The sequence below is a fragment of the Enoplosus armatus genome, chromosome 22 (assembly GCF_043641665.1).
Source record: "Enoplosus armatus isolate fEnoArm2 chromosome 22, fEnoArm2.hap1, whole genome shotgun sequence".
In the NCBI taxonomy this organism is placed as follows: Eukaryota; Metazoa; Chordata; class Actinopteri; order Centrarchiformes; family Enoplosidae; genus Enoplosus; species Enoplosus armatus.
Window position 1 is genome coordinate 5228383 of NC_092201.1, and position 26793 is coordinate 5255175.

The following is a 26793-nucleotide window of genomic DNA, read 5'->3' on the forward strand; positions in this document are numbered from 1 at the left end:
ATCAAAACAAACCTAAAATAACTCAAATAGGACTTTAAATAACTCAAGAGACTTCAGCACTTCATTAGAAATCTCATCATTACCAGTAGCTTTCCTAGATCTTAATTTCTTAATCACCTTTTTGATCTCCTTGATAGTAAAATTCATATTCACATACTGTATGGATTACAGTTATTCATGCCAACACCCTGGTTTGGTCTTTCTTCAAATAAAATCCTCATCGACACAGTTTTTACAACCTGAAATAAAACTCATGGGTATGTCCATAGTCTTCCTAGGGCCCAATCTATTGATTTAATTCCAAGACGTTTGGGGATTAAGTGTATGTAGATGTTGATTACATAAAAAGAGTGTGGTTAAATTTGCATGCAAAATTGTTTCAAATCTGTTTTGACTTTAGTTTTATTTGATCTTTAACTTGTTATTCCTTTTTGTTTTCAGCTGCACTTACTTGTAAATCCTGATTCCAGTGGGGTTTATTTTTAAAGTCCTTTATGTTTATTCTTGACCCTTTCATCTAATTCCCAATAAATACAATCACAAAATTTAGTAGACATTATCCAGGGAGTCAGGGGAAGTAGCTTGAACTGTTTCCAGCTATAAAGAATGACACCAAGAAGTATAATTTTGACTTTCGAGGGATTCTGACACACTCTTTCTGAACTGTGCTTGTCATAAGAGGACCTCATTAACTGTAAACTACAGAAATGAGTGTCTTCTTGCACCTGAAAATATAAGTTAAGTGAGCATTGGGACATAAAATTCATGTGAAAAACTTTTAAAGGAATTTTTATTTTATTTTATATACTCTCCACAAGAAGGCCTAAATAAGTAAGTAAAGCTTTATTTAAAACGCTTTTCAAAACCAGGGTTCCAAAAACACAATAAATAACATTTGAATTCATATTTAATTCCAGGCAAGCAAAAATGATTAAAGAGTAAGAATAAATCAGATCAAGGATGCATCAATAAAAAATGCCCTTGAGAGTAAATAGGTTTTGAGATTAGATTTAAAATACTCAATAAGGCTTGAACAGTGCCTCTGAAAGGTTTGTAGCTTGCTCTTTTGCAGAGGATGGCAGCTGTAGTGCCTGGTCACACCAGAAAGTAGCACAGCTGAATTCATTTGCTTACCTTGTGAAGTAGTTGGGTCTGGAAGCTTGGTGACATAGTGACTCCTAACCAGACATGGCAACACTGTTTATTCCATTTGTGCCATCAACTCCTGTCTCACAGCTGACTTCAAACCACGCTGCTCTCTTTTGGGGAGCAGTTTATACACCGGCAGAGCAGGGTTGTGTAAAAGTGGATGGTCGGACACAGCAAATGTGATCGCTTTCTCCATTTTGGTCTCTCCGTTCCCTCAAAGGTCAGCACTGTTAAGACGGTTTGCAGCCGGTCAATGGCGCCATAGTTCACCAAAGTTGAACTCTATCCATAAGCTTGATTTCTTCCAAAATGTGCCTGTTATATAAGGAGTGACTGGGCCTGTAGTGAGCTTGGACTCACAGCAGTTACAATGGATTGCGAAGGCGACTCAGAGTCACTTCAGAAAAGTCTATAACAACCTCTCAAACTACTGTGCAGCATAATTCACTTGTTCACAGTTTATTTCAATGTTCAATCTGCTCATAGCAATCGAACACATTGTTTATACAGATCATTGGTGGAGAAGTACAATGCATAGTGAAGTGTATTCTGTATACATGTAAATACTATAGACTGTATATAAAGATGGACGACGCGTCTCCACTTCCTCCCACTGTCCTGAAATGAAGGCCGCTGCCATCTTGCGCTAGTGACGTCATTTGGAGCCCATACACCCGCCCGACCCAATCGCGAGCACACCACAGTCAATCAAAGCTGTCAATCATGACGTTTCTCCCCGTTTTTATAGCATCAAACAACTAATTAAAACTTATCAGAAAAATTAACCCTTGGAACAAACATCAGCGTGATAGGAACTACCTAAAATAACAGAAACCATCTTTTGGATGTGTTTGACATGCAGTTTTGATTTTTTTAGTGTGACACATGAGACAGAGGGGGCGGGGTTTATGACCTATACTGCAGCCAGCCACCAGGGGGCGATCGAGATGTTTTGGCTTCACTTTTGGGGTTCTGTCATGTCGTCCATCTTTATATACAGTCTATGATATACATACCCTGACTATGCTATTCATTTGTGCAAGGTCACACTTCTGAAGCCTTTTCTCTCGCAGACATGCACAGCTTGGCAGCTTTTGGGCACAGCAGGGAAATGAAGTCGATATCAAAAAGTTTGCGTCTGTTAGTTGAATTCTCGTCTGCAGGATAAACATGGACCATAAGCACTAATGTTGACAGATTCATTGAGACCGAGACTGAGCCGCCGGAAGTAAAGTGCCATTCATTCTACTCGCCTGCCTTTCACAAGTGTGTGTGATTCACGGCCTCAAACATGTGTGCGGCCCATTAGCGCTAACACAAGGAGGCAGATTAATGCGTGAGGTTTCCAGCAGGTGGGAGAGGGAGAAAGGTTAACATAACAGGAGTGATGAATGAATCACTTTGAGCGCCGTCGTTTCGTAATACTCCCGCTATTGTGGCTGTAATGATGTTTTGTGCCACTCAGAAATTGTCCTTTAGTCTTAATCAAAATGGATTTCAGTTTTGTCTCGCCCTCCCTGCTAAACTGCTGTGGCATATGAATGTGTTGCATATGTTTGAATGTGATTAAGCGTATTTAATTAAGCTGCAGCCAGATGGTCCTGGTGGTGATTTTATGCCGCCGTATGTTTTATAGTATACATTATAACCTTACAGTGCTTTTCAATGTTGTGGCATTGGGTTGAATGTGAATGCTCTGAATCACGGGGGAAAGTGTGTCGTGTAACAAGACAGTCCCTTTTTCCTGCTGCCATTTTTCTTTGGATTTCTGTCCTCTTCTTTGCTGTTCCTCCTGATTTCTTGCCTCTTTTTACAGATGCAATTTGGCATCCCCAAGGTGGTAGAAATACACAGGTGGTTGAGATGTCTCTAGTCTAACTCCCAGAGAGACACATATGTTCTGATGGAGTCGCCGCACAGACTGCCTTTCCCTCAGTTACAGTATACGCTGCTGCAACTGCTGCTTTGAAGTGTTTCTGATATTCTGTGCTTGGAGCTGAATATGGCTGCAACTACCAATTAATAGTTTGTCAAGTTAATGACATCAAAGTTCTTGTTTTTGTCCAACCAACAGTCCAAAACCCAGAAGACATTCAGTTTACTGTCACATAAGACAAAGAAAATCATCTCAACCTCACAGCTGAGAAGCTCTTATTTGTTTGTTGAAAAAGTTGCCAAATAATGTTGCCAAATTGTCAATTGTGTAATTTATTCATCAACTAATCATGTAAGCTCAAGCGCATTCACGTCTTGTGGGAAATTTGCCATGTTTACGTCCTCAGATAACACAAAAGCGCTTTATGGTTGCAGTGTTGGTGAGGATTTAAAGAGACGGTGAATTAAGCACTGTATCGATTCAATTAGCATTAGAATACCTTGAACAACAAACTTGGCTGATGTTAGGCATCCATCTTTGTTTTTTTGTTTTCTTCAGGCAGTATTATTTAAAGATGCCCTCCATTCAGAAATGTGTTTTGCTTTTTGTTACTTCACTTGGATATTTGAGCTTCACTGTGCAGAGTTTGACACCAGAAGGCTGTTTTCACATTCAGCTGTTGTCATCTGAGTTTTTGTGCATTCAAGCAGGATTTTGTGACATCTCAAACAGTGTAAGCCAATCGTGGTCCAGTATGCAACTTGTGTGATGTGGAAAAGCCTCCAGTGTACATACACTGGGCTTTACAGTGAAGAAGGAGACATCTTGTTTCTAGTAATTGAACTATTAAAATAAACAATATTTGAATATTAATAGATTCTGCGTTTCTTGAAGATTAAGGAGTCGATGTTGTTGATTGTTAATATTCTTAAATTTTTGTGGAAAAACCACACCAGACACATAATTATTCAAAGCAGAGTATTCTTAATTGATTAATTGATTAATTAAAAATGACTAGAGGGCATTTTTAACCGATTAACTGGAAGTCGGTAATCTCAGAAAAAAGTGAAAAATACCCATCAGAGATTTCTAAAGTCCAAGGTGATGTTATCAAATAGCTTTTGAGAACAACTGAGAAGCTGGAACAAGGGATATTTGGAACTTCTTGCTTTGAAAATAGCGGAAATAATTATTAAAATATTTTTCTGTTGATCCAGTAATCATCGTTTCAGCTCTAGATCTATCTGAACAATGAGTTTGACGGATCTCATGATCTTGCACTAAAAACATATAGCTGCTAAACCAAATTATATTTAATTTTTTCAGGCTTTATAGTAAGCTTTGTGAATTACTAGATAGTTTTACTTTTAATAATTATTCAGTAAAACAAAGAAACTAGTGACAACCAGTACACACATGCAACCTGTGAATGCATCGTTTTAAGGGGTCACAAGCTAAAAAAGGTTGGGAACCACTGAGGTAGAGCAAATTTAGGGTTTTATATCGTCCCACTCTTCACTAGAGCAATTTTCCTATTTCATATTGTGTTGCGCGACTTTGTAATGTCTTTTAAAAACCCATTAGTTCTTGATTGAGCTTGAAATATAATATTTTATTGTATTTATTATCTGGAGACAGTTTTCATCCAGAACCCCAAACATAATGTTTAAAGGTGTAGATTTAAAATAAATGAGTGAGTGGTCTTTTGGAAGATGTGTTGTCTCATCACTCGGCCCTGTGGGTGGTGATGGACCGCCCTGCTGGGGTTTTTTTTTAGCGGCGGCCATTCTTAAGGGCAAGATGATCCATCTTCATGATGAACGCAGTTTGGAATTGACTTTCAGGTGTAAACAAATACACTTGCTGTTGAGGTATGAAGTGTCAGAACAGTCACCTAGAATTACAGAATGTCCTTTCTCACCTGTACAGGTGCGTTACCCATCCATCAACTGTATGCCTGTCATTACACCTCTCTTCTCACTCACTCTCTCTAGCCCTTGGGAGGGTGTGTCTCTTTGTATTTATTGTTATTAAGCTGCTTACTGTTCTCCCATCATCCATTCATCCATTCATCCCTGTGACTGTGCCGCTGCCTTTTGATAGAGTGCTTATACATATATTATTCATGTGATTGACTCCCCCTAATCGCATCACAAGTGGCAGAAATTAATCATTCCAAAATCCTGTCATTTGCATTCTGTTCGAGGAGTTTTGGTGGCAGCGTTTAGAGAATCAGAGGGGTTTGGTTTTTTTTCTCCCCCTATGTGGAGCTTTGCATCAGCCCGGGGGAATCAGTTGGAAAAGGTGTAGGCCAAACAGAGAGACACTGAGAGCAAGGGAGGGCCACTTCGCTCACAGCCAAAAAATCAATGAGGCTGGATATTCAACACTAGTCTATGGTTTTTATGGTGGCCCATAAAAACCCCATTGAAAAAGTATATATGGCATGAGATGATTTCTCTGTGGGTGAAATTGGATTAAGCCTAGTGTAAAACGAAAAGTCTGGCCTTTTTCCCTCTCTCTTTCTTTCTGTTTTTGGTCTCTCCCTCTCTCCCCCTCGCTCGACTCAGCCGCCCCCCAACCATTAAACTCTATAGGAAGAGAAACCTAATTACATGGCTGAAAGTGGCCATAGTGAACACTATTAAAAGGATCCAATTAAAGTTTGTGCGGCGCTAGCAGAAGCATTCTGGTGAGGGATTATTTGTGGAGGTGGAATTTGATCTGTCGCGCCGAGAGAGTCGTCCATTGGCCGAGCAGTCGGGGATGGATGGCGAGTGGGAGGGGCCTCGGAGCGATCCAAGTAATTGGATCCTGAATTAATGGCTGCTTGTATCAAAGAGGGAATGAAAGAGAGTGACCGTGAGAGAGAGGGGGGGCATAGCAGGAGTATGAATTCCACCTTACAAATGTATGCCCCGCTGTTTGACTCGACTTGTATATTCTAAAAGTTCTGTACTGTTTCTGCAGAGGAAGTCATGTTTGACTTGTGTTCCCAACAGTATTTATGATTGGATTTCCATGAGACTTGCTGGGCAGATTGGGATCAGAGGAAAAATTGTATTATGTGCCAGATTGCGGCCAGATCTCGGTCTGGACAAGTTGCGGAGATTCCAGGAAGCTGGTTCATTTGGTTTTTATGGACTGATGAGATATGACATGTTAGTTAGTGAGCTTTAGAAATGCTGGTAGGCAGATTTAGTTACCATGCTAACCAACATCTCCTGATTGTAGCTTCATTATTTCTCAACAGACATGAGACAATCGTCTCGTCAAAAAAGCAAATACGCATATTTCCCAAAATGTCAAGCTATTCCTTTTAGCTGTGATGGATGTTAATAACAGTTTAGATCATACCTATTGTTCACCCTCCAAAGTTTGTAGGGGTCTGTAAAATCCTTAAACAACCCGTTGTATTATAACCAATGACAATCAGATGAAATGAAACCAGAATTTCCCTTTAAGAGTATGCAGGAGACAAAAAATCATTAAAACATAAGCGACAGGGAAAGATGTGAGTGCTTAAATGATTTGTACGACTCATTTGAATCCATCGCTAATAATTGGTTTTCTAGCATTTGATGTGGCAGTTCAGTTAGTTAATCAAGTCAAATATATGTGTTTTTTCTCTCTGCCCTTCATGTGAATTTATGGCTGTATTTGTCGGGGAAAAAATACTTATTTCATTCAAAGGAAACAGTGCATACTCAGTGTAGTAACTCTAACTAACACAAAAGTAAAGAAAACTTAACCTTTCATTCGTTAGTTGAACTCACCACCATGTAGCGCCTCCTCTCTCCTCTCCATCCTTCAGTCCACCTTCAGAGAAGCAAGTCTATCTAAACACAACCTTCATTATTATTTATGGAAACATTTTCCACAAACCATTGTTTACTCCGAGCGTAGCACGTTACTCTGGAAGCTTCCAGGAACAATTTTAATTTTTTTTGCCTTGAGCAAGTAACAGGAAGGAAGATAGAATTCATGAATAATTTGCTGTCATTGTTTAAAAAAATACTAATCATTATTCATGGCTTTGTATTAGCTTATATACTTAAAAAATCCTTCTGACAACTTTGGAGGGAATTTTAGTGGAGGCATGGAAAAGCCTTGATGCCTTGAATGCAACACTGACAACAAAATCAATGCTTGTGTCAATTTTGTTATGTGAGTTCTTATTCGTTCACTGATCACAGGTGCCATCATTACAGCTTTTTTAAGTCACAGTGCGTCAAAACAGTGTACAAACAGCACTTCTTGTAAGGAAAGGAAGGTCGCAGCGAAAATCTGAGGTCACGCTCCTCACAAGCTTCTTGTGACAGACCAGGAAGAAATACAGGCTTTTTGTCTTTTTTCTCACAGCCACTACTCCGATTTATGTGCCCTTGATTGAAGTTAGCCTTTACAATCTGAATCAAAATCGCACCCTCTCCTCTGAAGCCCATTTCACACATGCAGTCCTGCATGGGGCCATGTGTGAATGGGAGCAGGGATCAAAGAAATCTGTACCGCCAAATCTGTTTCCTGTTTCTTTCCATTGAGGATAAAGGTCCAAAAACTGGCTTAAAAAAAATCGTATGAAAAGGCTCTCCTGAACAACTAGATATATAGAAAGTAATCGAGTTTGTTGTTATCTATATATCCAAGGTTACAGGGCAAACAGGTATTGGCTAATTCAGACTTTTCATGTTGCAGATTTGCTAAAATGTAATATCTATATAATGTGATATTATCCCACCTGATCGTCTTCCTAGCTTCCTAGGAAGATGGTGACGAGCATGGATGAGATTGACACAGTTGTATGTGTTGTTGTAAGTCGACTTACAGAAATAACAACTCTTAAATCTGCATATTTCTTTGATTATCAACTGAAAATCATGGTGGCAGGATGGAAATGTCACTTGCCACTGATTGGTTAGGGCAAAACAAAACAAAATATCACCCTAGAAATCAACTAACATGAACACAGTATCAGGCAAAATGAATAAAGGGTAACTCTTAAACTCTGAAAATCTTGTTTTTGTTGATCTCCAGTGGTGTAACTTCTCGCCTTGCTGCAGTGATGTGCAGGTGTACTCCAGGACCCTGTGACATCACTGTTAAAGTGATGCTGGGTGTGGTCAGAGGTTAAATAGGCTTCAACTAGAGAGGGCAGAAAAACACTGCTCAGTTCCTGTTTGAGGTGAAACAAAATTGCTAAGACATGTAGTGACAGTGCCGCAAGCCTGTAAATAAACAACACAGGAATAGTGGCATATTCCTGCAGCTGTAATCGAGGTCTCCTGCCTCTCTGACAGAAGAGGTAAAGCTTTCAAAGTGCTTTCACACACACACACACACACACACACACACACACACACACACACACACACACAGAGCCACAGTGGGTCCAATAGCAGGAAAGGGGCAGAGGTGATGGCTGCATGAGATAGCTTAGCTTCTGGTATTAGAGGGCCAAGAGGTCTCAGTATGAGATGATTACCACCATGTGGAGTGTGATGATTATTCCAGCCTCTCTGACCCACCGGGCTGTCGGTTCAAATCCCTCGCTTGATCCAAAGAGGTTACTGGAAACACACAAATTGGCTTTCCTGACGTTTGCAGCTGTTGACACTGGAGGATTGGGAGGATGGGATAGAGAGCAGGGTTGAAGTGTGAGTTGATGGGATACATGTCAGGTTGTTGTTCTGGTAGAATGCGCGGTCTGGGGGCTTCGGGCTATGAGCGGTCGTGACGGGACGTTATAAATGTATAAAAGTGGTGCGGGCCGTCCTGACAAACAGATTGTGTCATTGGGTGGTAATGTGCTCGAGCCAGCGTGGCCCTGGCTGAGGGGGATTAGGCTGACAAAGCAGCATGTTCGCATCCCTGATCACTGCACACACACACCCTGAAAAACACCCACCCCAGGGCCACATATCCAAACGGATGACATCAGCTCTCCCTTAATCTCTCTATATCTCTGCCCTCTCTTTCTCTTCCCTCTTCTTCTTCTCCTCTCTTTGTACCTGCCCATTGTCGGCTGTGTGTGTGCGTGTGAATGTGTGCCGCGATGCACCGGTCCTCCCTGGAGAAAAATTGGAGTAGCTGCTGAGAAAATGAAACGGCCTTCTTGTGTTTTCTCTGATATTTTTTTGGGGCTCTCTACAGATTAAAGTTGGTTGGTCGCTCAGCTGCTGCCTGTCAGGAGTCTCCTCCACAGCTCTGAATTATTAGGGTGTGTTTTTTCTTTTTTTTCTTCTTCTTTTTTTTTTCTCATCTCAACATTCTCCTCCCCCTGCAAACATGACGGCTTTGATTCCCATGGAAGTTGAGATGCGGCGCAAGACCAAAGGCGATCTCTTTTAGTGGCGTGCTGGAGGAGCAAAAAGAAATAGAGGGAGCTTGAGATGCGATGAAAGGAGCCATTCACATCTTCCCACGAGAGAGACAGAAACGAGGATAGAGGAGCTCTGATTCAATTCTCAATGATAACAGATATCATGATGACATCCCTGTGTAGGGGTAGGTTGATTTTACACTTTGTATATATATATATATATATATATATATATACGGCTGCATACGGTATCATGTGTGGGACAAGCCTACGAATACTTGACTTACATCCTGAATGTCAGGCTTGTTGCTGCCAACATTCTGGGACTCACTGTCACGTCCTGTCCCAAATATGTTTGATACAGCAACTTAATCAATACAGAGAGCTCTTTGCAATGACAAGCTGATCTGTCGCTGTCATGGACATCTGCACTGAGCTGGGGACTTGGTATTCATAGAGCATTAACAGTTTAAAGATTAAGGTGTCATTACTGGCCGATATGTAAGATGATTTTCACTTAACAAACAAGTTCTTAAACTCTTAATGCTAATGTCGGCTGAAAATATCACGATGTGAACGTTTTTGCTGTGTGCATTAGTGCATCACATCATGTGACTGCATTAATACATTTCCAGCCCGTTTACGGGGAAGTCTTATCACATTTTGACAGGTTATTACATTATCAGATGCTCCAACCTGTCTTTACTTGATGCAGTTTGGTTTGGATTTGATGCTTCTGCTCCGCACACTGACACGTGTGATTGAATAAATTAGATTTCAAGCAGCCCTCCTTGATCTTCTAACATGAGCTTGCAGTAACAGTGTCACTGGGATTTTTCCAACAATTAGCATTTGTGCAAGTTTGCAATAGGATCTATATATATGAATGTTCCTAACTTACAATAGGATTCAATTAGGGAAATGCTCTTTTGGACATGGCAGAAATATTAATTGAGTTTGGAAAACACCCAGAACACAACAGAAAGTATTGCTGAATTTGTCAGGCAGCGACAAGCAACAAGAGACAGTTGCGTAGGGAATTCTCATGCCAAATGTAAAGGGATCATTTACTCAACACAAATAAAAATGATTTGTTCAATCTTAGGAAAGATGTAAGTACTTCTCTCACAATTTCTCCACGTTATTTCGGCTCGTTTGTCTCTTTAATGGCCATTAAATAAATTATTTAGAGGACACTTTGTGAATGTTGTGGTATGGAGATTGCTGATTTAAAATGGTGATATATCCTCTTCCAGAGTGGTTACATTACATTGTAGAGAGTGTGAACAGGCCACATTGCATTCCCCCTTCTACCTCCTCTTTATCTCTTTATCAGCCCTCTCCACTCAGTTCTCCCTTCCTCTCTCCTCTCCTTGGGGGGAGGATGCAGTCATCAATATCCCTGGCTGTGTTACGGCCGGTCCACCCAGCACCTCCTGGAGGGCAGAGCTATTAATGGAATTCACGGGAGGGCGGCAGAGGGCCAACAGGCAGGGGAGTGTGGTTCAGTGCCTGGCTTTCTCCAATCTATCCCACATTACTGGCTGTCAATAAGCAGGGGAGCAACACAGAGTCATCCTCACTGAACTCGACTGAACTTGAATGAACCTGAAATCTCTTTAAGTAAAGAAGTGGGGAAAAAAACGACGGATCTTTGGTCAAGAACCAAGAGTGAGGTTCTGCGTCTGTGCTTTGCCAGGGAACCAAAACATTCCCAGTCAGTATGATTAGACTGCAGAGCGGCGATGTTAACTTTCATCATCAGCTCAGTGAAAACAGCAGCCTCCTCTGCACTCCCCGCTCAATAGACTTTATTACCGCTTAAATAATATGTAATCGCAGTTGATTAAGACCCTGCTCTGTGCATCATCAGTGAAAACAGTGAATAAGCACATCGTCACTGTCTATGAAGGCAAAGTGCAGTGAAAGCAGCTTTCGGTGGCGCGCTGCAGCGGTTCGCTGTCCTCCATCAGTCCATTTGCCCACAGGCGGCAGGCAGGCGCTGAATGGAAAACTAATCCATCCCTCTAATGCAAGGGCATTACGGCTGCCCGTCACTTCCTAATTGGCTAATGGCTAGATTAGGGTGGTTACAATAGGCAGTGCTGACACTGTCTTGGCCAGTCATAACAGAGGGTTTAGGGCGTAAAAAAGGGCAGGACCTCTGTTATACGTCCAGACTGAGGCAATTGTCCACAACACTGGGAACAAAAAGGGATGGTGAATACTGCTGGAGGCTAGAAGCCATCTGATCCCGTCTCTAACCCCTGACCCCAGTTTACCCTTGTTACAGTACATGCCTTTAAAGCTGTAACACAGTCGGGTCTAATGCACCTGGACTTGATAGTTTCTTCACTTCATCAGCAGCATAATAAAGATGGAGCTCTCCCTCTGGTTGTATGGCAGCTGCCGTAATACACCAAATGTACAAACTCTTAGGGGCACTTACTTTTCCTTTTTCTTAAAAGTCAAACATAAATCCAAGAATGATTTCAAGCTCTGACACAACTGAGATTGTGCAGAGGGGGACTGCAACTCAATATCTGGATGAAATTGCTATTACTTTGTGCGTTTGAAATTTGTGTAGAGTAGAAGATGAAAGAAACGAGGGAAGATGGTAAGAACAGAGAGGAGAGGAGAGACTTTAGCAAAGATGATGCAGTAGATGGATGAATACAGTCTCGTTCTTTATTAAAGTCTCTCACTTCACTGTGGCTGCTATCCAGACTACATATTTCTTCATGCAACACATAGAAATGAGCTCAACAATATCCAGATATACTGCACAAAACTGATTAAAGACAAGCACTCAGTGAATGGCTAACAAGGCCGGCCTGTGTTTAAACCAGAGGGAAGGAGATGGACGCATTAATTTAGCGATGCCAACAAGCTGCTTAACGTTAATGTCCACCCAAAGCTACTGCAATAACAGTAAAATATGTGTGGTGCTGTAGTTGTTTAATTAATTTAAGTTTACTATCACTGCCACCAATTGTCAGTCCATTAGGGAAAACGGTCGTCTCTTGCTGAGCTCCACTAAATGCTAACAGTAGAAATAGAAATCGTGTTAAAACGCTTGTTGCAGCACACATGTTTTTTTTTGTCGCTTGGAACAAGTGAAGTGTATTTTTCATATAGAAAAATGCAGCCAAATAAAAGACTTCCTCTGCAATATTCCTCACCCAGCTCAATCAATGCCACACAGATGTCAGCAAGTCGTCATTCTCTCCAGTCTATCTAGATAATTAATTCACCTGTCAGTCACACATCAAAGGCGACATGGAGGAAAGAGTAGTTTCCATATTTAGTGTGTGTGACGAAACACAACCAAGCGCTTGAACGTGGAAATAAAGACGATAATAAGTCTTCAGCCCTGCTAGCAGCTCTGCGAGGCTACAGCGGTGCTTTGAGCTAAATTCTAGCATGCTAACATGCTCATAATGACAATGCTAACATGCTGATGTTTAGCAGGTATATTGTTTAACATGTTCACCATTTTGGTTTACATTTGCTGATGGGCCCTAAACACAACATACAGCTGAGGCTGATGGGAATTAGTTTTGCAGCAGGTCAGGGAATCACCAAAGTCAGTAGTGTTCATCCTGTAGAGACCATGAATGTCTGTACTAACTGTCATGGCAACCCATTTAATAGTTGTTGAGATAGTTCAGTCTGGACCAAGAGCACCATTAATACCTATCTTGCTAGAAAATCCAGATTTGTAGTTTCTTGTGGCGTTAATATGTTCAAATCAGGCTGATTTGGTTTGATTCAGCTGCTCCAGGGTCTGAGAAAGAGAAGGTGTCGTGTTTGTCCAAACCTCAGGACAGGACGACCTGACATTTTGTTCCATTTCTCCCTCAGACGGTCTCACTTCCTTAATTTTCTCCCTAAAATGCCAAACACTTTTCTCCCAGCCCGTGAAAGTGCACTTACATCATATCTCTCCTTATTAGACACGCATTATGTTCCTTATTTTCTGCCTCTGTCTAGATTCTGTAAAAGGACATTACGCTACATGTGCTACTGTTCACATTCAGCATAAAACAAATACATCAGAGACAAAAGTTTGTGTTACTTTTGTGTTTTTTTGCTCCGTAACTGTATGTAAATTATTAGTTTGTGGTCATGGTATAATCATTTCTTCAGGGTCTTTACACACGCTTTGTCTCCCTGTCAGGAATACACAGTACAATGTCTCTGTGATGCCTCGGGATATTCTCTGGATATAAATCCTTTGTTTCAAATAGAGGCCAATGTTTCTGCTTTCTAGAGATTGTCTGGGTCCCTGTTGAGCCTTTTTCATATTGCCTACAGTTATCTCAAGTTCAAATTGTGCTCAGGTTATGGTGTTTTTACTGTGCAATGTGCAAATGTGAAGCCGAACATCGAGGTCACGCATTTAATACAGTGTGTTTTATTAACATAGGGATAGCTCAGAGCGATGTTAATGTATTCTGTAGGAGCACTAGTCCGGATGTGAAACCACTACGGGTGTTAGCTGTGACCGGGGCGTCCGGCCGCTGGTTGTGGAGTTGAATCCGGCTCGAGGACGTACTGGAGAACAGCAGGGTGGCTGTAGGCTACGAGAGCCTCAGCCCACGCTACAACTTTGGCTCTCTCATCCATCACACGTGCTGCCTCTCTTCATACACTTCATACTCTTCCTCCTACTACCACAGTCCCAATAGCCATCATCAGTGCTCCCTGTTTATCTTTTTGTGCCCTTTTTCTTTCTTGTTTGTCGACTTGCATCCCAAGAGAAGAAACAATTCCCATAAATGTTATCTTATTCACTAGTTCACTATACATTGTCGTGTTTTGTTTGTTGTCTTTGGAGACTGGATTTATACTTCTGTTTAATGGATGATGCCTCCAGCGCAGGGATTGATTTGTAGTTCAGCGCTGGATTTCATCTGTTGATAGCACCACCGCTATGTCACGCTTTAATTGTACGGTGTACCCCAAAGTATTATCACTGTTTTAATTACTTTGTGACATACAGTAGAGAGACAATGGGAAAGTTTGCATTGTCTAGTTACTTGCTAAAAACAAAACTATTGAAATCCTTAATAGCTGAATAATCATGTAAGGATAGAGTTAGCCTTAAAAAAGGGCATATTTGCAGTTTGAACATTTCGGTTTTACTTAAAACAGGAGCAGATAGAGGTGACTAGGCTACTTTAATGAACTATAAGATTATTATTTCAGTACTGACACAAATATGTTTCCTCTTCAAAATGCCAGAGACCGGCAGTTACTCTCAGCTGGTTTACATCATTACGTGACAAATGCGGATTCACGCAAATTACATGCAACAGGCACACGCGATGGTTCTTGTCTTCTAAATTGTGCCTGGTACATGAATATGTAATTTCCTGTGAATCCCTTGTGCATATGCATGTCATTTGCATCCAGCATGGGAATGGCAGACCCCGCCACTGACAGTTCAGTATAAAGAGGTAACTAATGAATGTAAATACATGTAATGGCTTTAGGAGAATTAACACCAGCCATAAATAGTATCAGAAACTGGGTTTGATATGAAAATTCATGATTTAAAAGGTTTTAAGGAACTGAAGTTGTTTTCATCACATCAAGATTTCTGGATGTTGATATGTGTTGATGTTTGATCTTATTAAGAGTTTAGGCCTGTGACGCCTTTACCTGCTCCTGATGATGTAACTCTAAAATTATATATGTTCTAAATGTCAGTGAATCAATTCTCCAGCTGGCTTGATATTGTCTTCACTATCAACTATCTCCACTGACATCAGAAATAAGTAGGAGAAAACACTAACAGTCCAAGCTGGCAGTGAAGTAACTTTTTTGAGGAGGTGCCCGATTGCTCAAGCGTGCATGGGCTCCATTGCTATACCGTAACTCCCTCACGCACAATTGTAAATCCAGCTTAATACTGAGTAAGATCTAGTTTATCTTTTGAGATTCATCTTCTTTGTCTCAGTCTGTCTCCCCACTAAACAGGAACGTGACAGATAGGAAGGATGTCTCTGCAAAACAAAAAAGCAATACTTATTTTTAGAGTGAGCTTCCCACACTCTTGAAATGGCCCAAATCCAGAAACACACCTGAGGGGATTTGAGAATCCAAGCTCCCGTAGGCTGACAAAATGATGGATGCAGTATTTAACCTTAATGAGTTTCCCAATTTCCTGTAATCAAGGCATTGTAAATAATGATTATATACCTTCCTAAAAATATCATCATTATTGTTGCACTTCAGAGAGGTTGCTGTATTTTGAGAATCGCTGATTTGCGCTACAGGACCATGACCCATATACACAGGACTGAAAATCGAGAGGCATTGTGGTTTGCCTCCTTTTAGCAATTGTCACCCGAGAGAAGTCCCCACCAGAAGATGCTGCTAAATATAGTTCTGCAACATCAAAGGTCCTCTTTGAAATGTATGTGTGTGTGTGCTGCTCAGTCAGTAGCTCTGCCTGTGAGGCGGGCTAATCTGACGGGTACACAAGCCCCCATGCAGACAGACACAATCAAGAAAGTCTCCACTGGAGGTGCAACGCAAACACACACTCATATACCCACGCACACACATACACATACATTTTACACAACAGTTTTTTCCAGAAAATAACAATGTTCCCTGCTGCTCATTTGCTCTTATAAGCTCTTACAAATTACTCAGTCAGCAGGTTCCTGTTTGATGTTTTCACTTCGAAGGTCATCGACAGTAAATTTCTGTCTGAATACAGGGTGCCACTTTATTCCATATGATAGTCATGTTTGACAACTTGATTACTCGAGAAAGAAAATGACTCTTCAGACTGAATCTTCTGTAAACAAAAACTGCTGCAGTCTGCGTCAGACGAGCGGACTGTAAAGCCTTTTGTGGCTTTAGTTTCTCCATTTAAGGACCAATTAATCAGCATATTAACAAGACAACTTTAGAAAAGGCTTGGCGAGCAGCTTAATGGTCTCGTTTGGTTTCATTTTCTATTCATTACATTGTTTGATGCTGTCTGCACTAGAGTTGTGATTGAAGATGTTTTGCTGTTTCAGTTCAGGCATTGTACCACCTAGATGTCCTCTCTACTGACCATCCCAGCATCAAACAGTGACAATGCTTTTCTATACGTACACCTATCTGTGCGCTCCATGAAGGTTGATAATACAACAGGTGACGAGGGTGAGGAACAGTGAGAAGGTGAAGGCCTGGTGATCACATCCCGTTTCTACTGGATTTTTGATCCAAGTGAAGAACCAGTAAAAACAATTTAATTTCAACCTAAGTGTTTGTCGGATGGTCTGAAACCCCCTCCACACTTTTCTGACATCCAGATTGGGGTTGGGAGGGGCAGCGTCTGACAATTTTTGTAACTTTCCAAAACTGACAATCCAATAAGCATTCCCACTTCACACAGCGTTTGAACTTCCCTCAAGCTCTCTTTTTTTCATTCTCCACATCACTACTTTGTCACTGTTTGGATGTACAAATGAGTGCACCTCCATGAATGCTGTGGAGGAGAGAGGTGCGCCGTTTTCCCCATTTGAACAATTATCACATGTCATCCCTCTCTATGAGTTTTTTCATCCCACTGTGGCGTGTGGCTGTTCTGAACAGCTATTAACACTTTTGCCTTCAGACGTGGTCGGACAACACGTCAACTGCACCAGTGTACCTCTTCAGAAGTGCTTGCCAGAGGGTCGAACAGCTTCAGAAACGCCCTCCCTCCACAACTTTCCGACATTGAAATTAAGGGGAGCACTGCTCGACAATTTCCGCAGTTTTCCTAAACCGACAATCCGAAAGTCACACCAACTTCACGCCATGATTGGCCGGCTCTGTAGAAGTGAGAAAGGAGCCAGGGTTTGAACATCTCTCTTTTTTCATTTGTTACGCAACTATTTCTTTCACTTTTCATGTGAACAACCAATTGCAACACTATGGATGCCTTTCAGGAGAGAAAATGTGCAACGTTATCTCCATATTTGACATAGTCGGACAGCAAGTCGTACAAAGTCGTTCTTTTCTAGCACTACCAGCCCTTAAGAGTACCCGTTTTCCCATGGTGTGGTCTCAAGAACAGCTCATATTTCTTTTTGTAATTAAAAGTTTGGTAATCAGTGTTTGGAAGTAATTGAATCCTGCATACTCGTGGCTCTTCCTGGTTTATGACTGCATACCACAGCACCTCACACGGGACTTGCTGCAGCCTTGTGTAGTGATGCTGTAGCGATGTCAGTCGGCCTTTTAAAGTCGAATCACCCCGCACCACCTACCAGGGGTGATCAGTGGCACAGTTGTTCCCCTGCTAACTTTAAAACACACAGATGGATACTTTACATGCTGTAGTGAGGGTCTAACAAGTGTGTTTTACGGGCTCCTCTTTTAGTGTGAACAACCCTCGCTCAGATGTGAAAACCCATTCAGCACCTCAGGGGCAGAGTGCCTGCGTGTTATCACAGCCGGGATCAGTTTTAACAAGTCTAATTAGAACACGGTGATGAGGAAGTATTTAGGAAGTCGTTTGCACCTCAGTTTAACATCATAAATACTTTGACACACATTGTTTTTGGAGGAGAGATGACATGTCATGTCAGCGACGTTGACTTAAAGTGCTGCTTTTACAGGGTAGAATATTTTCATCACTCTTGTGTTGCAGTCAGCTGGCAGAACCGCAGCTCCTGTCAGGGAGTACTCGACATGCCGTCAGCTCCATGCAAATTGACTTGATTTCTCCTCTTGGTGTCCAAATTGCATCACTTAGCTCCTGAAATGGTACCTTGCCCCCCCCCCCCCCCCCCCCCCCCAAATGCACACTGCTCAAATATTCAGTTTCAGCCGTTCAAGAAGGAAAGGGACAAAAAGGAATAAGGAGGGCACTCAATGAGTAGAGCTGGGTCAGGGTCAGCTTGTTTCAGCTCTGGTTCAGCTCTGGTATGTTCTGATCTTTTCTAAAACACTCACAAAGACTCTACTTAAAGTCTCCTCTCATTCAGCAGTGATGAGGCGTTCAAAGCTCCAGCGGCTCTAACTCTCCTCGCTTATCTCCTGCAGGCACAACCAGGCAGCCCAAGGAAGGAGAGGTCCCGGGGGTGGATTATAATTTCGTGACCGTTGACCGGTTTATGGAATTGGAGAAAAGCGGAGCCCTGTTAGAGAGCGGAACATATGAAGGTAAGGATTTAGTTAAGTCACGCTTGTGATTGCCGTCAGTCCTCTTTGTGATATTTCTAATTTTTTATGGGACTTGTGCTGCGATGTGGCACCCAAGGCGTTTTTTTTTTTCTCCGTGTGAGTGACAGCGTTTTGAATGAATGCTGAGACGGGGCTCATCGCTCCACGTCCATACACTGCACAAACACTCACAAGTATGCTTCCATCCATCCATCTTTTAGCTTCGTGGAGACAAGTGTCATCAGTCATGTAGGACAATGAAAGGAATTTTCTGTAAATTCTGAATGAAGAGAAGCCAGCACACACACACACACACACACACACACACACACACACACACACACACACATGCATGCAGTACCTTCATGTTGGCTCTCCCTTGGCTCAGCTCTTGAGCCTGAGCTGCAGTGGCTCTTCAGTTGCCTAATCAAAACAAACAGACACTATCTATCCTCCCTCTCCTGTGGTCAGACTGGCCCGAGGCTCGGATTTTAAACCACTCGAAAAAACGCAGCTCCTGGTCTGCCTGGCCACCTCCAACTCTCAGGAGACCACTGCCATTACATAGATAACACGTAGCAGCTAACTTTCCTCTCTCCCCCGTCTGACTCCAGTCTCTGTCGGCCTGCCACCACTGCAGGAAGGAGGAAAAAAAAATTGCAGATGGCCAATTTAACGGTCGGTTGCCAGAAGCAATGTTAGATCCTCTCAGCGATGGGAGCTGCCTTCCACAGGGAGAGAGAGAGATGGAGTTTCTTCTGCGTGGTCAGTCGGCCATCATTCAGCGTTTTTATATATTTTAATAATTTAATGGCCAATTAGATGTGGAAGAAAGGGAGAAGGGGAGACATTTAAAAGGAAGGCTGTAGTGAGGATCAGCTTGCTGTTAGAGCAGAAGAAAGATTTGAGTTGTTGTTACGAGTGTGTTTGAGAAAGGCTATGAACTCCCAACATCTCACTGTTAGTCACTCTGTGACTTTTGAATGTTTCTTCCCTCCAAGAATTTGGTTCGATATTTTGTAAGAGAGACGTCTTTTGATTTCTTTTTTTCCCCCGGTTTTATCAGCATGTAGGTGAGACTCTAGACTAAAATCAGTGCTGCTGTCTGATGTGACAGCAATTCCACCACTTACTCAAACTTCAAAGTCCAGGTTTCTCTGATGCTGCGGGTTATTAAAGTTCACATAAGGAGCACTCGGACTGCTTCTTCTTTCTTCTCGGAGGCAAATCTTTAGCTCGTTAAGGCTCCGGGATTTGTGTCTGTGGTTTGGGGCTTCTCATCCCGACAGTCCCCGTAATCTTTTTACAGCTACTTTCCTCCATTTTTCATTGCAGCCTTCATGTTTTTCCAGAACGTGAACGTGATGTTTCAATAGGTTTTTCCAACGCAGAAGGAGACACCAACTGATGTTTTTTTCTTGCTCTCTGGCTTTTCTTCCTGTTCCCAAAACTGTCTGCAGTCGCTGCTGGAGTTTGTCTCTAATGCTCGAGCCCAGTGCATTAGAATAATCTCCGTGGATTTTCACACACATCGTCTTCTCATGTCTGATATTTCTGCCAGGGACATTTGAGTGGAGCTGAAGAGATAGCTACTACGGGCTAATCTAACACCAAACCTAGTGAGAACTACTGCAGACCTAAACTGTGGCTGATATCCTCTGAACTGATTCTGTGAAGACTTTCTTTCATGCTCTCGGGTTTAGTACAGCCTCAGAGGCAAGTAATGTCCGATCTTTTAAAAGAAATGAACATCTCTCAGACTTTGGACCAACAGGATTCGACATCTCACTCCAGCAATCTATGCCTCGAGGACAAAACCTTGCTATTGTTGTGTGAAAACCTCCAAAATGTCAAATCTTAAGAAGTTAAAAAATACGGTCTAGCATTCAGCTTGACAATATCTTTTGCAGTTATTTCACTGGGTTTTGAAAATGTTTTGCAAGCCTGAGAGTCGTGGACCTTCGTGAAGCCACAGGGGAACATGTAACCTTTTCATTTGAAGGGTCAGTTCACACATAAGAAACACAATTTCCCATTTACCCCCATGCAGATAAAGTCAGTTTTATTTGCTTTTATCCGCTGCTGAGATTTCTGCTGCCACGCAACAAAAAAAAAAAAGGGAATGGAACCGTAATGTTTGTTCTCTTTAAAGCTTTGAAAAATGACATTTAAAAAGCTCAACACTTAAATGTCTTACCAGAAGTTTTCAGCATGTTCTACCTGTAGAAGAAAAAAGTTCACAAAAAGAGAATCTTTACTTTGACCCTTAAAGTGAAAAAAATAAATCCCTGAACATGACGTTATGAGGTTTTAACAATGACTGATGGAGACTGTTACAGTGACTGAGCTGCTGTCAGCACACAAACCGAAGGACAGTAAAATCAACAGAGAAGACAGGAACTGGTGAGTCAGAGCCAAGTGAGAAAACTGCACTTCCCAGAGGTGGGTAGGTGGCTCTGACCAGAGACCGAAACTTAAGAGATATGGTGATTATTCAGTCCAAGTCATGCAGAAACGCAACGTCATATGCCAGGGAAATTCATGCATGGTCTGATTGATGTGCAGTGGAGAAGAAGGAAGGAATATCCTCACAAAAATGGGTTAAATTAGTTCATGACGAGGTGTGTGCATGTCAAAGAGTCTTTGTTTGCAAATATGCATTGCTCTGTGCAGAACTTATAACTGTTGTAATATTATAAGACATGATGTGATCTGGAGCCCCCAGCTTGTGTGTTCATGGATCAGCTGGCTTCGACATGGAACAGCATGTCAGGGGCTGAGAACACCTCATCCTCCCTGTAGCTGGTGCAGTGGTGTCACGAACATCCTCTGACCTACTGTCCCCACTTTACTCTGTGGGCCGCTTTGCTGTATTTTTGCTCTCATTTTCTTCACTCTTTCATGGTTTCTTTGCATTTACATTTATGTGCATCGAATTTATCTTTATCACTATATTTTCCTATATTATGATTCAATGGAAATGCAGATTGTATTCAAAAATGTCCTTGTGCCCTTTGATGATTGTCATAACCTAAAGTATTGGCTTGTTACACATTAGCAGAGCATGCTAGCAGCTCTGTGAGGCTGTACTGTAGCACAACAGTGTTTTGAGCTAAATGCTAATGTCAGCATGCTAACACGCTCATAGTGACAACATGCTGATGTCACTATTTTAGTTTAACCTGTTGGCATGCCAACATTGCTAATTAGCACTACAGTCGAGTATAGCTGTATACTGTATATATATATTTGTTTTGCAGGTAGTTGGTCATAAATCAAAGTAAATTAAAAGTGAAGGGATCGCCAAAGTTATTACAATTAATCCCATAGGGACCTTAAATATCTGTAGCAAATTTCATGGCTATCCACCCAATAGCTGTCAAAATATTTCACTCAAAGCCACATATCTCCACCTCATGGTGGCGCTCGGAAAAAGTCAGAGGAGAAAATATTTCAGTCTGGATGAAAGAGATGATGATCAAGAGAAAATACAAGATGTAAGCATTTAGCATATAAAAATGACACAACTCTTCCTCCTCTCTGTTCTAGAAAACTTCTACGGTACCCCGAAGCCTCCGGCCGAGCCCAGCGCTCTGCTGCTAAATGTAACGGATCAGCTGCTGCCGGGCGCCAGACCCACCTCCGAGGGCAAGAGGAAACGTAACAAGTCAGTCAGCAACATGGAGAAAGCCAGCATCGAGCCCCCCGAGGAGGAGGAGGAGGAGAGACCCATCGTCAATGGCAACGGTGTTGCTGTCACCCCAGGTCAGCCCCGACAAAGACCTCCACAGGCGCAGAGGCAGAGGTGGCTTGAGCCAGACGCCTCGTCATGACAGCTAGGTTTGAGTTCGCTCTCTGGGTCGGGCTGATCTGCAGGACTTGATAGTCTTGTTTAAGTCATAGCAACGGGCTCTTCTAGAGCGGTTGCCTAGCAACAGAGACACAGCAACAGATTGCTTTTACATGGATTTCCTGGAAAATTATTTTATGATTATCAGATTATCACTTTTAATTGGTTACACAAATATCTTTATGTGCAATTTAATGACCTGGTGTGTAAACTGAATTATAATTCACTCTCACAGTCAGTGATTACCTCTGGAGTCCAAACTGTTTATGATTAAAGCATTAGTGCCGTTGCTCTCTAGAATCTGATATCATTCATTAGGTATCATTATCAAGCACTGTCTAAGCCCAGATAGCCAGAGGGCATACACATATATCGCTCTCCAATTCAACAGGAGCCTGCGGGCTCTTTAAAAACCCACAAGGACGTTTTTATTAAGTGTTTCCTCTCACTTGTGAATCAGCCCTGTCCAGACCATTGTTGTCCTCTGTAAATTCTGAAAATAGACAGACGTGACATTTAACACAGCATGCAACAAGGCCAAACCTCTTGAGGTTGTTCTTATTCATAAAGTAGAAGTAGAACGGAGAAGGACTTTTCTTAGTGCACATATTTGCCTTCAACAACAACATTTGGAACAAGGCACTGACTAAGACACATCTGAATGCACCTTTTATTATGTGAATTGTGGAAGTATGCACGCACACCCTTACACACACACAAACTATTTCAAAGCATCCCATGATCACATGATAAGACCATCATAAAAGAGGCTTTATGAGTTTGATTTTTGTGATTCTAAATCCAAAACCATGCTTTAGTCCTGTGACTTTGTAAGCTGTTTTTATGGCCGCGGGACATCCAAGTCTCTCACAGATCGGGCCAGATCAGCATGAAGAGTCCAAGTGTTCAGGCACTGATTCCAGTTAGTGCCAGCACTTACGTTTGTATATTATTGCTATTATTTTTTTAGAGGTATGTACAACATTTAAGGAACTGTTAAAGGAGGTGTTTTGAGAAAGGAAGTTTGGTAAAAGGATGAGATTTTGGTTTTCCTACAGCAAGGAGCTCAAACAAGGTAGGATTCTCAACTTGTGAGAGAAACACATACATGCGGCTATATCTCCGACATCCTGTATAATGTCCTATTGTATCCTGATAATACTGTAAATGTAAAGATAACCCATAAAATGACAGGTAGATGACTATGTAACAATATCATAACTTTATATACAGTATACAGCAGCTTTCTTTATGTTTACAAAGTGCTTTACAGGACAAAATAAAGAAAAGACAGAATGTTGAATTAACTGCATGAAATGATTTCAAAAACAAGATTTACTATAAATGCAAAAATAAAACATAAAATGACGAGTTCAGATGAATATGTAACAGTATAAAACTTTATATACAGTATATCAACAGTACCGTTCTTAATGTTTATAAAGTGCTTCAGGAAATTAGATAAAAACAAGTTTTGCTGTAAATGTGTAAATGAATAAATGAAAAGGGTACAACAGAAATTACAGTAAAGGCAATTTATATTATTGGATTTCCAGAGGTGATTTAAAAGAAGACAAAGAGGAAGTTTTTGTCCTCCTCATCTCCTTAAGTAGGTTATTCCTTAGCAATCCTAATGGCAAAGACACAATCACTGTTACCCTTCAGACTTCATTTCTCTTGTCCAGTTGTTATCTACATTTACTCTTAATGATGCAGACACTGAATGTGTCCCAGGGACAAGAAACATTTCTAACTGATTCCTATCGGCGGTGTTGAGCTGCTCGATAACTTCAGGTTCTGGGCTCTGCAGCGGGCCATGTTGGATGTTAAAGTGGGCTGCTGCGCTCAGCTCAGGAGGAGTTTTGTCTCTGTAGATGGACAGAGTGTGGGCTGACCAGGGGAGCTGAGGGGGAATCAATAGAGCACAGCAGGCTCTGTGATCTAAGCAGATAGCTACCTCGCTCTTTCCCTCCCATAGATTATCTCTGAATCCCTTGCTCTCATTCGTCCCCCTCTCCACTTCCCTCCACCAGCACTCCTCTGGGAAGCACACACACACACACACTTGCCATCTCTCTCTCTCTCTCTTTCTTCCATACACACCATTTCTCCCTCTCTAACACATTCACACGCTGCCACAACTCAAACTAGGGCATCACAGCCAGCTTCTCTCTCAATCTCTATTGTCTCTTCTGCTTTATTCGTCTTTCTGTCTTGTTAACCTCAATCATTCCCTCTCTTGCCTTCACCTCGCTACTCTCTTTCCCCTGAGTCACTGCTTCTCCTCACCTTTTTCTAATCAGTCTTTCCTTTTTTTTTCTGTCTCCACCCTAAGCCCGACTCTCAATCAATCTCTTTCCCCTGCCTCCTACGTCTCCTTTTCCTCGCTTCACCTCCCTTGTCTTTCACTCTTCTCACCCCCCTCCTCTCCCCGGAGCGATAATGTCGTGTCTGACTCATCTTGCCCTGTTGTCGCCTCAGAGTCGAGCGAACATGAGGACAAGAGCACAGACGCTTCGGGGGACATCGCCCCGCAGAGCAACCCAGCGGAGGCCCCAACCGAGGCACCCAAAGACGACGGACTGTCCCCGAAAATTACAGTACCCAAACCAGAGGACAACGACGAGCTAGGGCCTCTGCCAGACAACTGGGAGATGGCATACACCGAGAAAGGAGAGGTGTACTTCATAGAGTAAGTTTCGTGGTTACATCTAACCCTGATCTGGGATTGTTATTCTATATATTAATCACTCAGGTGGTCATAAAACTCACTGCAGAAATGGCCACTTGGCGGCAGCAGAACAAGCTGCAAGCACAACAGTGACATTATCAAATTTATGTGGCGAGCTTGTTAGCAAACAAACAGTTGTGTTTCTGCCACCTGATGAATATTCAGTCCCCTTTTAGCTTCTAAATGCTCCTCTATGCTCACTTTGTGTGCCGGCCATTTGGTGCTGGGCAGGTATACTGTAGCTTTTCTGTTGAAAGCAAGATTCATCTTGCATCTTCCATTAAAATAAGCGACATTGCAGCATTAATACTGATTAGACAGGGGCGGGGAGGGAGTCCAGCACCATCTTTGAAATCCCTGTGAAGTTTTCTTGTAAACAAACAAAGTTCCTTGAGGTCGTAAAACTCATAAAACATTTGGAAAGACAATTTTTGGAAAGGTTTATAACCTGTGTTGTTTACGTCCATGTTTACTTTCTAGTCTGTCTTCTTCTTTCCTGCCTTTGCTGCCACATTACCGCCCCCTGTAGATCAGTGGAATACTGTGAAACCATTAGCATGAATGTGTATAGATGTGTAATACTGTGTGTCAACATGATAGCAGACAAAACGGGGACCCACTCATAAAAACATTGCTCCACAGAGCTACTAGTGGTCAGAAACTCCTCGGGATACCTTTCAAATAAAAGATGTCTAACTCTTTGTGGAGGCAGGTTTCGAAAGATAAAACACAAAAACGTTTTACTGTCCAGGTATGAAAGAAACAGCCATGTGATCGTTTCAGAACAAGCCTGTAGAGGCATGTTCCAGCCTTAAGACAAGGAAGCTTCACCTCCATCCAGTGAGTTTGTATTTTCATTCTCACATAACAAAATTAAATTGAGCCTGAGTGACTAGATTAGGGCTAGGTAACATCTAAATTTACTTCCCCCTACAGAAACACACACACAGAGACCATAATTGATGCTTGGTGGTTTAATGAGATTTAGAGGTCCCCAGAAATACCTTGCTACACAGAACTCTGTTATACAAGCTCTAAAGTTGAATTCATTGGGGTTGTTGGCTTTTTACAGCTGCAGTAAAACCATGGAGGTGAGTCTTTCTTACTCCAGAATAATGGAGTTGCTGTGTGTTTCTGTAGTGGTGCTGAGGGAATTGTATGTGCATGCATGTGGACATGGTTTGTTGTATAGCATCAACTAATGTAGCCATAACAGGATATGATTCTGCTATTGCAAAAAGGTTTTATTGCGTCAATAGATCATTTCATTAGTCATTAGGCTAAATTTCTCCACCGCATTGATTAAATCCCAGCGCGCTTGAATGCATCATAAACTGCTAGAAGCTGCACAGCAACACCAGACTAAGAAATGAGACGACGGTGAGGCAGTTGTCATCCAGCCAGGCACATGTTGCCTCTTCATGTCTATTTGCCACAGAGGCAGACTTTAAATTCCCTCCGCCGCAGACGACTCACCATATGTCTCCTCCCCCAAACAGAGAAACCTCATGCTCCCACATCCATCAAGCACATTACACAACTAATGCAGTTAGCCCACTGAATTTGTAGCTCCAAGTTTTTTGTCTGGGCGTATGTGACGCTGTGCCAAAGTGATAGCGGTTGCCAAGAGGATGCTTCCCTTTGATTGGCCGCCATACGAGATCAATTCGTTTACCTACAGCCCTTACAGCAGCTGAGACGAGGAAGAG

At 42.0% G+C, this 26793-nt stretch overlaps 1 protein-coding gene across 1 annotated transcript in view; it reads left to right on the top strand.

Annotated features, from left to right (window-relative positions):
* Positions 1 to 26793, top strand: part of magi2a (membrane associated guanylate kinase, WW and PDZ domain containing 2a) — a 186847-nt gene that overhangs the window by 101315 nt on the left and 58739 nt on the right. Inside the window, exons 3-5 of the mRNA XM_070928611.1 lie at positions 18384 to 18503; positions 22053 to 22268; positions 24835 to 25045. Of these exons, the coding sequence (XP_070784712.1) occupies positions 18384 to 18503; positions 22053 to 22268; positions 24835 to 25045 (547 nt within the window). The remainder of the gene's footprint in view (positions 1 to 18383; positions 18504 to 22052; positions 22269 to 24834; positions 25046 to 26793) is intronic.